A 10,175-nucleotide genomic window follows, 5' to 3' on the forward strand; every position below is an offset into this window, starting at 1 on the left:
GGTAAGTGCTTACCAGGTAAGTTTTTAGGTAAACGGCCCCTTAGTCATCCATCAACACTCACTCAGTTAGTACCTGGCACGGCTAGAAAAGTAGGAACAAAACTAGTGTTCCTTTTTTCTTTGATAATTTTGGATATCCCGGCCGGTTTGCAACCACTCCCATGGGGATCTGAAGTCAATAGTCATGTAAACCTTTGGTTGTCCGGCCGCGAATTGGCAACGAATGGGTAGAAAACCCAACACAGGAACCGAACTTTGGAACACTAACACCTGTGCAAATGTAACCCTCTTTAACTCTGCTTGTTTGGAATCCCATGTCCTTGCATGTCAGCAAATCCAGCTTTCATAGATGTGAACACCCAAACCTTCAGCTTTTTCTAGAGGCAAAAGAGGAACAGGCACCAGAATTTAAAATAAAACGTTTGCATTCGGTAAGTAATACAAACCAAACGAAACGAACTTCGCATATCCCACTTGGAAGCAGGGAGGAGAGGCTGTTTCCGTGAAGGTCCTCTGCCAGTGCATAACGCAAAGGAAAAAACTGTTACAAGAAGCTGTGGATGCACTTGTTGATGATGGAATCTGCAGACAACCAATGGAAAAAGATGGGTAATAGAACACGTAATATAATTAGAAACTAAACGTGCGGGGCCTATTCCCTTATCTCTGCCCTCCTCTCAATAACCTCAACCAGATTCTATTAGAAAATCGGCCACTCAAGTTTTGTGCCTCCAACATAATTCATATTAAGAAAGATGCAAGAAACCATAAACTAACCGATAACCAAGCGTAAGTTGAACTGGTGACGTCTAAAGGACTTGGTTTGCTCCCCAGTTCAAATCCCCTTTAGCGCTGGCCATGTCGGATGTCGGATTAGTCGGGGTGTGTGTAAAATCCCCTCTAGGGCCACATGGATTAGTCGGGGTGTGCGTAAAACTCACTCTAGGGACACATGGGATTAGTCAGGGTATGCGTAAAATCCACTTTATGGCAACATCCACGGTTATCAAAAGAACAGATGACTTCAACCAGACACCAGTGTTGTGTTCATAGTCAAAGACTTGCTGAAATAAATGCCTCTATGAATTCTTGGCTTGGCTTCTGATTGGTTCTCTTTCCAGCTGGTGTTCTTATCTCAGTAAAACTTTCAATACCAACCTCCCACATACCAAACGATCAGTCCCTTGAAACTGTAAGCATATTCGTAGATTACAATGCAAAAAACTGATAACATTAACCTGAAGAACTTCCTGAAATCAAAGCAAAGTTTAAGGCTGAACAAATATTAGAACAAACAAGCTCACAAGAGTATCCATCTATAATCACCTCAAGTAGGAAAAAAGGAAAAAAGAGAAAAAAACCACGTCGTTTCTTATAAAAGTACATTTGAGAATAAAAGGAAGAATGGGGACTAATGTGTCGTGTGTTCGCAACCATTGGTTTAGAGGAACTTTCGCAGCAAATGCTCGACTCATCAACTTCTACCTTCTCACTGCAACTGGAAGCATATAAAAGGACTGTATGCAAGCTAGTGACCATATCCGTCAAGCTATCAAGACTTCCTTGTGGGAAGGAACTTCAGCTCCCATTTGTAAGTCTGTCTTGGAAGAGTTCCCTTTACCTCGATGATGGCAGGTGCAAAATCAGTAGAGGGATCTTTGGTATTTCATTTATATTGTTACACTACAAAGATATTGGGTTTATAGGACGCCAAAAATGCGTAGATGTCCTAATAGACTACTTTTAAAATAAAACATTCAATTTGAAAAATGTATTATAAAAACAAGTATCCTACAAAAAGACAAGATCTTAGTACACTTCTCAAAAGTGTCCTATAAAAAAAGCTAATACGACACCTTATTTGAAAAGCGACCTAAAAACTTGTTAAGACGTCCAAAAACGTCCTATGAACTTATTATAACACTTTTACATAGGACACACAATTGTTTCTTCCTATAAACTCAAATCCTATGATGCAGACATTTAGACATTCTTGAGTCCTGTAACCCGTTTTTGTTGTAGTGTTAGTTTCACTTAATGCATCCTTAGTTGTCTCCAATGAAGATCCTTTTGCCTTTGGAGATGTTTTCTCCTCTTCCTGGCCTCAGATGCAGCAGCCATATCACATAGTTTTTTACCTGAGCAAACAACTGGAACTTGATGAATTTCATGTATAATATGCTCAACAGGGTTGATAAGGTTTCTACTTCTGGTTTTGGACTCTATTGTTAGCGGACCGCCAAATTGGGTCCCATCAAGAGCTTTTGCAGGCATAGCTTCTGTTGAACATGAAGTTTCTGGCTCAACCATTTTGGGAAAGATTGGCATTGATGCTTTTGAGATTGAACTAGAAGAGTGCAGACTGCCTTGGGAAGACTCTATTGGTTTCTCATTTAGATTAAAAGAACGAGGATGATGTTCATTATCATTGTGGAGAAAAGCAAAAAGCCATGGATGTGGAAATACATATAGCGGACTTGTTATACCATTGGTTATAGTTGAAACCCCTTTGTCAGAAGATGATGAATTGGTTATTGTCAAGGGGAGGAAAGGTGACCAATTACACTTGATAAAGGGAGAATTAGTAGATGAAGAACAAGTATTTAGCTCATCATAACTTTTTCTTGATTCTCCATGGATTTCATCTGCTTCAACCTTAACCATCTACAGCAAGAGACCCATATCAAATGTGGTACTTCTTTTAAACTATCAGATGCCTTTATAATTTTGATCATATTTTCACCTGTGCTTTTAAGCGTTCGTTCATATCCTTCAAGGAATCAAACTCTTTTGAAGCCATCTCCTTTTTCTAATAACACAAGTGGATAAAATTTAGAGTCATAAAAGTCTTGGGCATTAGGAACTGGATCATAAGGAAAGGCTATTGATGTAAAACCATGCTGCTCAAAATGTCAAATTCTGTCGGTCAAATAATGTCAAAAACAATAAATTTTCAAGAAAAGACCAACCCTTTTCAAATTCTTGTTCTCCCATGCTAGATCAGCAGCTTTTCTGGTCAACTCCTCATATATGGCCTTAAAAAATTCATTGTAAAGAGAGACCTCAGTAATGGTGTATTTTGATATATTATCTTCTATAAACGAAGACATATTAATACACTAGGGGAAGGTTCAAATAAGAAAGGGCAAAAATATGGATAATGTAAGAATAAATGATTCATATGTAAACCATTGGTAAACACATAAAAGATATCCATTTTTAAGATGCATATGTGAACCGACGTTCGCTTGCCTACCTTTTTATCAATTATTGACATGAAAATGCATACATGAACCCATGTTTCGTATTACCAACAATTCACATATGAATAATTTATTGGTTGGTTGAGAGCCTTTTTGCCTTTCTTATTTGGACCTGCCTGTAATTCACTATTTGACACAGATATATCGAGGATGTTAGCCCCCACACACTGGCTGCCTGACTCATAAAAACAATAACTAAAAAAGGTTGCATAACATTACAAGCAAGACCAAGGAATCCTTCCTGAAAGAGTCCTCACTGTTCGAGCCATTCTTTTTACATTCAAAGTCCGAGCACAAGCTTAAAGGAGTTCTTTAAAAAATTGGGGCCAAGGAACTTAAGCAGCTACTAGAGAACATACCACCAACCAAAGGGTCATTGGCCCAACGGCTGGGTTACCAGTATAGCTCAAACTCCTTAGAAGTCAAAGGTTCAATCCTTACCAAATGTGAGGAGTGTATATAATAATTATGCACTTCCAGAAACGATACTACCATGCTTTAATCTGGAAATGCATCTTACTTCTACTCGGTAGTCTCTCCAATATTCTGGAATTTCAAGACAAAAAACTAACTTTGTGATTTGTGAGCATAAGACCACAAGGAACTTGAACGTTCAACTATACATGAATCTAAATAAATTTTGTACCTTTGGATCTCAAAAATTGACTAGTGGAAGTCAAAATTCTAACCCTAACTGAGGGAGCATAATTTTGGGAAAAAGTCAATACCTGTCTCCTACGTATTGTTTGTCTAGCTGACTCTCTGTTTGCAAGCACCCTACGTATTTTTCGTGCTTCCTTTTCAGCCTGTATCAAGAAAGTTTAGGCATAAAATACAGATAAAAGTGTTGGAGTCTCACATGTGCTAGACTTTGACCATTTATTTTCTAGATATGTTCGAATGTCTCTTCTCTCCTCGAGGGTTCTATTTTTGGTGAGTAATATAATGCGATTCCACATATTCATAATCTCGCAAAAATATAACAAAAACGACTCTGAAATCTTCAATACCTCAGTCAAACGCTGTCTAGATTTCCTGCCACTTGAAGATGCATACTTTGTGGGATAAGAAGCAGTTGATGGAAGTTCTGCATTCTGTTCATCCTTCACCGGTTTTGCAGTCCAGATGGATGTCTTTTCTGATTCCTTCCGACAAAAATTAGCTTGATCCTGCTTTTAGACCGAAAAAGTGTCAAACTCTACACATTATATATATATATATATATGTGTGTGTGTGTGTGTGTATATATGTATGTATGTATTTGTTTAACAGACCAAGATATTCTCCATTGGAAATGCAGAACTCATACAAATAGAAGTGCAATAAAGTGCATCATCTTTCAGATAAGAAAGAAAAGGAAGATTTCACTAGACAAAGTATTCATCCTAAACGGAGAAAACCCTGCAAGGTTTTTAATCTAGCCTTATGGAATGTCTTAACTGAAGAAGCTAATCCAGATTACAATACTTTTGGAAGCTGATGATTTTCCATCGTTTTCTTGTGGTTATCTCAGTTAATTTCATGCATAAATTCAAAATGAATTTTCGTTAAATAACAATATAACACAAACCTTTTGGTCTGTAATATAGGATAACATTTCTATCAGCATTTGAAAAGGTGCTCTACTTGAACAAATAGCTATGAAAAAACAGCATTAGATCTTGCGCACTTAAAATCAAGGAACTGAAATTGATGACTGAATCTGACAGTGAATCACAAACCAATTACACTTCCAAATTGACTAAGGTTCAATTCATTCAATCAAACCAGAAAGAATTTTGAAAACCATAAGAGTGTTTCTGAGATCTGAATTATAAACCGCCATTCTATTCATGGATAACACCATTTTACAACAAACAATAATCGATACAAACAAAATGAGCCAGAAAACCTCATTGCTGAGAACGAACAAACCTCAAAGAGATGCTTAGGGAACGATTCAACTAGGTTAAAGCACGGGTTACCACTGTCTGATTCACCACCACGAGTCAGAAACCTATTAGCGGCCACATGAGCTAACTCCGCCAAAGCCTCAGCCGCTTCCAACTCAATCTCCACCATCCGATCCTCTTCCGCCACATTATCCGAACTCAATACCTTAATATCCGCCATGATTTCCTAAAACCACCACCAGCAACAGCAACAGCAGCAGCAGCTGCTTTGTGGAGAGAGAGAGATTAAAGTCGGCTGGATTTACAGGGGGAGAGAGAGAGAGAGGACAGATGAGAGAGTTGAGGGAGAGGGTGACACGTTTCATGCCAGATCACGTCTCACGAGTTACGGGGAGTGGTGAATGTATGAGGAAACGACACGTATCATTGAGGCACAGGCCACAGTGGCAGAGAGGGACAGGTGTGACGTGGAAGAACGGTTGGTAGGGGATTGGGTGTCTATGGGACGGCGCAAGCAGAATCACGTGCACCCCTTTCCGTTTATGTATAACAAGTGGACACACGACTCGTTGGACCCCAATCAAAACCAAAATTGACTCAAATGACAAATCCCTCGTGGTGTTCTAACCATTTTTCTACCGTACTAATTTAAATGTTACTTGATCCGTAATATTTATTATGGACTTTGTTAAAAGACAACAAAATCATGAATTTCGTCCTAGATCCGCAATGCCCCATCCACAATATTGTGATCTTACACGAGTCAACATCCTGATCAGACCCGATTTTATTCGGTATCAAAAGCAGATCCGCAATATGTCGGCTTCAGGTCCGCCATTATGGATCTAGCTTTTTTTGTATATTACATCCCTTTAATCGGCCATTTATCAAACCCAACAACCCCACCTACTCATTTAACACCCCCTGGAAACCGATTCATCTATAAGAAAAAGTTGGGAGACCATCAAATACCCCACACAAAAAATTTACGCAAGAGTCTTCACACGCCGCGAGTCGATACTTCACACACGTAGCTTCCGTAAGTCATTATGTTCACGCTTCCGTAATGACCGAGGTTAGTCCAAACTAAATGTTATTCTCTCTATGTTACTGTTTTCATCTATGCCTTAAACTACAGTCGAGCACCACCATAGTGAAACCATGGTTGAGCACCACATTGTCGCTGCAATGGCGCACCTGCAGCCACAATATTGTGGACCTATATCTATAATGGCGGATCTGGAGTCGAAAACCCTTATTCATGTATAAAATTTACATATTTGTCCCCTATATTTTAGAATTATACATATTTGCCCCTGCATTCATGAAATTTTTGCATTTGGTTCTTATTGATAGCATCTATAGATTTGGTGTGTATGATTTTAGAATATATATATAGATTTATGTCCCTAAAGTTTCCTAGTTTACGTATTAGGTCCCTAAAACATGCAAAATTTACACATTTGATCCCTATAATTAGATTATGTACACATTTGGTCCCTATAATGATAGCATTTACATATTTGGTGCACATGATTTTAGAATATACAGATTATGTCTCTAAAATTTCCTAATTTACGTATTAGGTCCCTAAATTACAAAATTAACATATTTGTTCCCTATAATTAGAGTATTTACACATTTTGTCCCTATAATGATAGCATTTACAGATTTGGTGCGCATGATTTTAGAATATACAGATTATGTCTTTAAAGTTTCCTAATTTACATATTAGGTCCCTAAACTTACAAAATGTACACATTTGGTCCCTATAATTAGAGTATTTACACATTTGGTCTCTATAATGATAGCATTTACATATTTGAAGTGCATGATTTTAGAATACACAGATTTTGTCCCAAATTTTTTCTAATTTACACAATAGATTGCTAAACTTACAAAACTTACACATTTGGTCCCTATAATTAGAGTGGTTCCTATAATGATAGCATTTATAGATTTTTTGTGTATGATTTTAGACTTAAAGTTTCCTAATTTACACATTAGGTCCCTAAATTTACAAAATTTACACATTTGGTCTCAATAATTAGATTGTCGTTATGACTTTGTCCATACACTTGTCATAGCAATTGAATTAATATGCGTGGTAGTTTTTATAAGGCTTTATTGACATTAAAGTCAAAGATTATTGTGATGGAAGAGATTAGGGAGAAGGTAATAGGCAGAGGATGGAGATTTTTAACTCCACCTTTTCTTGTCCATGGTTGGACCTTAACAACAATTCGGCAGACCCAATGCTTGTCCATACCTTTTTACAGACACAAATTTTCCCTGATAATGCACAGGACGAGATGTTTTTTAAGGTCGGTGACTATATACTTCGGTATGGACGGGAGGAGTTTTGTCTTGTGATAGGACTCCATTTTGGACCGATGCCGACCCTCTGTCTGGTAAAGGTGGGTTTCATCCATAGGGTTTTTGGTGAATGAAAGTTGATGGTCAGCGATATCATTTGTGTTTTGGGCGCCTTAGGTAGGAAGGACGGTCTTTTGGACGATGATGTTGTCCGAGTTTGTTTAATGATGATGGTTGATGTCTTTTTTTTTGGTCGTCGGGCACATTTGCTTGTTATTGATACCTGATACCCTGATTAGGGTGACAGAGGATTTCCATGTTTGGAACCATTTTCCTTAGGGATCTTATATCGGGGCACCTACAAATTAGGCAAATGAATGGTGTCATCCAAGGGCAGCAAAACACATCTAAAATTGTTCTCTGTTATCTGTCTTATTTTGTGTCATCGTACCAGGATTATGGAGCTCCAAATTATACAGGTAAGTAGGGAGTCGCGTAAATGAATCCTCAGGGAAACCCTTCACCATGGTTGTTGCATAAGCTTTCGCACGCCAAGCTTGCAGTACAAAATATTCATTTTAAAATGTTATCTTACATCGTTGACATTGTCGGATCCATGAAGTGTCCTGCTAGTATCATGCACTTTAGGATAAATTAAATGACCCGACACTCTTCTATTTGCTTGACGGTCGTTGGGATGCATCTGGGTCTTTGAGCAAGTGTGTACGTCATGCACCTTTCGTATGTGAAACATCTTTGTTTTTTCGACAGAGGTTGTCATGATATGCCAATCATAGTTTGCTTCAAAAAATTTCTCCCCATATCCAGTTTTTGAAGATTTATGCACTCTAACCTGGAAACCCTTTTCATTAAACTTCAACCCGAGGACGAGTATCATTTTTTCTTTCATAGGGAATACCTGCGGCAAACTTACTCTACCACTACGATTATAAGGTATAGGTTGGTTGGGTATGATGACGGGCTCTAATGTTGGAAAGGGTGGAGGCATATCAAAAAAATCATTTGTCCCATCAAATTATTTAACTAAAGAAGTTTATGTTGTTGCTTCTTCATCAATATCAGTACCAAATATACCCAAGTAGTAAACATATGACTCCTCATCGTCTTTATGAACTTCTTCTTCTTCTTCTTCTTCTTCTTCTCCTTCTACTACTTGTTCTGTCAGCAGAACAATTCGGGGATATACTCACTAAGACCTGTTCCAGAATAAAATCGAAGGTAATCTAATATGCATGCTTGTTTTCTAAATCAAACTGAGGCCCGTAAAAGTTTGATTCTGCTCAGGAGCATACACATCACCTCCGGTGTTTGAACTACCACCAACATTGCTTCAACTGCACATCCACAAATCGACATACACATAAAGTGTTGGTTGATTATCCGAACAGGTAGCAAGTTCCATGAAAGACAAAACATCTTCAGTGTCACCTAACTCATAAATTTTTCCAGAATACTTGTATGCCATTCTAGTGATACCAACAGAAGAGTTGATACAACATTTTGTTTGAACATAACTAACCAACCTTGAATGTGTAATGTTTGATGGCACCATGATGCGGAGCATCGGTTGATCAAAAACATACTCCCACTCTTGATTACTTTGCTGCCTCGAACCCCCACCACTAATGCGTAATATAATTCTATTAGTTCCAGAACTCATTTTGAAAAAAAAACACAGAAGAAGGAAAAGGAAGATACACGAGAGAAATATTTGATTGAAAAGTTGGTTGAAAACTTGGTGGTCTTCAACAATCATCGTTGGTCTTCTTATACAAAAAATTGATGGAATCAAATTGTACCAACACATTGAAATTAATGATCTGCTGAACTTGTAGAATTCATAATCATGGTGGAAAAATACAGTACACAACAACAAAAAAACATACCTGACAAACGTGAAAATGAGTTTTGTAGCATAAATTGTGAACCTAGGTCCGCAATATTGCAGATGCATCATGACTTACGGATTTGCCACTAACATGTAATTACGGACGTGAATTAAGGTTTCTATCGTGTGGCACGTGTTAGATCCGCAATATTGTGGACGTGGCATTACAGACATGGCGTTGCGAACGTAGATTACGGATGGGGAATTGCGGATCTAGGCTGAAATTCATGAAATTTTTTGTCTTTTAGCAAGTCTGCAATACTGCAGATTTGGGTATTGCGGATCAAGTGACATTTGGGTCAATACGGGAGAGAAATAGTTAGGAGGCCATTTTGGGTGAGGGATATGGTCATTTGAGTCAATTTCCCCAACCAAAATCAAGTGGGCCAATTTTAACATTTTTCTAACCCACATGGATTCCAGTTAAAAGTTTAAACCATGGTTATATGGTGCGATATAGCTGCAGACATTTTCAGTAAGGAAAAATTGAATTAAAAAGTAATTGACAGAAATAATCAATATTACTTGTAGGGGTGTACGCGGGTTGGGTTGGGTGGTTTACGATAATTTTACAACCCAACCCAATTATGGAGGTTTGGAAAAATCTCAATCCTAGGGGGTGTAAATGATACGAGACAACTCGCAAGCTACTCGAGATCGACTCGGTCAAAGTTTGGTCAACACTCGACTAAAATAGGCTTGGCTCAAACTCAAGGTCGACTCGACATAATAACAAGTCGAGTCAAGCTACCAATACTCGACTCAAAAAACTTGTGAGATACTCGATCTTTTTAT

The 10,175-nt window shown here is 38.1% G+C and overlaps 1 protein-coding gene across 5 annotated transcripts; it reads right to left on the reverse strand.

Annotated features, from left to right (window-relative positions):
• LOC112520754 (basic leucine zipper 9-like) lies at positions 1 to 5,402 on the reverse strand. 5 transcript variants are annotated; one of them, XM_025129277.1, is made up of 8 exons: positions 5,178 to 5,402; positions 4,274 to 4,435; positions 3,992 to 4,069; positions 2,970 to 3,035; positions 2,744 to 2,809; positions 942 to 2,664; positions 778 to 852; positions 1 to 582 (listed from the first exon to the last, which is right to left on the reverse strand). In XM_025129277.1, exons 1-6 carry the CDS (start codon positions 5,373 to 5,375, stop codon positions 2,035 to 2,037), a joined length of 1,200 nt encoding a protein of 399 aa, XP_024985045.1. In that variant the 5' UTR covers positions 5,376 to 5,402; the 3' UTR covers positions 1 to 582; positions 778 to 852; positions 942 to 2,034. The 5 variants fall into 5 exon arrangements, with proteins under 5 accessions (XP_024985045.1, XP_024985046.1, XP_024985047.1 ...); XM_025129278.1 differs by having other exon boundaries at positions 1 to 377; positions 475 to 582; positions 778 to 2,664; XM_025129279.1 differs by having other exon boundaries at positions 778 to 2,664; positions 4,274 to 4,432.
• Positions 5,403 to 10,175: the final 4,773 nt, after the last annotated feature.

The sequence above is a fragment of the Cynara cardunculus genome (genome assembly GCF_001531365.2).
Source record: "Cynara cardunculus var. scolymus isolate 2C chromosome LG 11, CcrdV1, whole genome shotgun sequence".
Classification (NCBI taxonomy): Eukaryota; Viridiplantae; Streptophyta; class Magnoliopsida; order Asterales; family Asteraceae; genus Cynara; species Cynara cardunculus.

Excerpts from the sequence above, each read along its gene's own strand:
- LOC112520754 (XM_025129277.1), bottom strand. The coding sequence starts at position 5,375 with ATGGCGGATATTAAGGTATTGAGTTCGGATAATGTGGCGGAAGAGGAT. Across the intron at positions 4,436-5,177 it reads TCCCTAAGCATCTCTTTGAG|CAGGATCAAGCTAATTTTTG; the intron begins GTTTGTTCGTTC and ends TCGGTCTAAAAG. Across the intron at positions 3,036-3,991 it reads AAACAATACGTAGGAGACAG|GCCATATATGAGGAGTTGAC; the intron begins GTATTGACTTTT and ends GAATTTTTTAAG.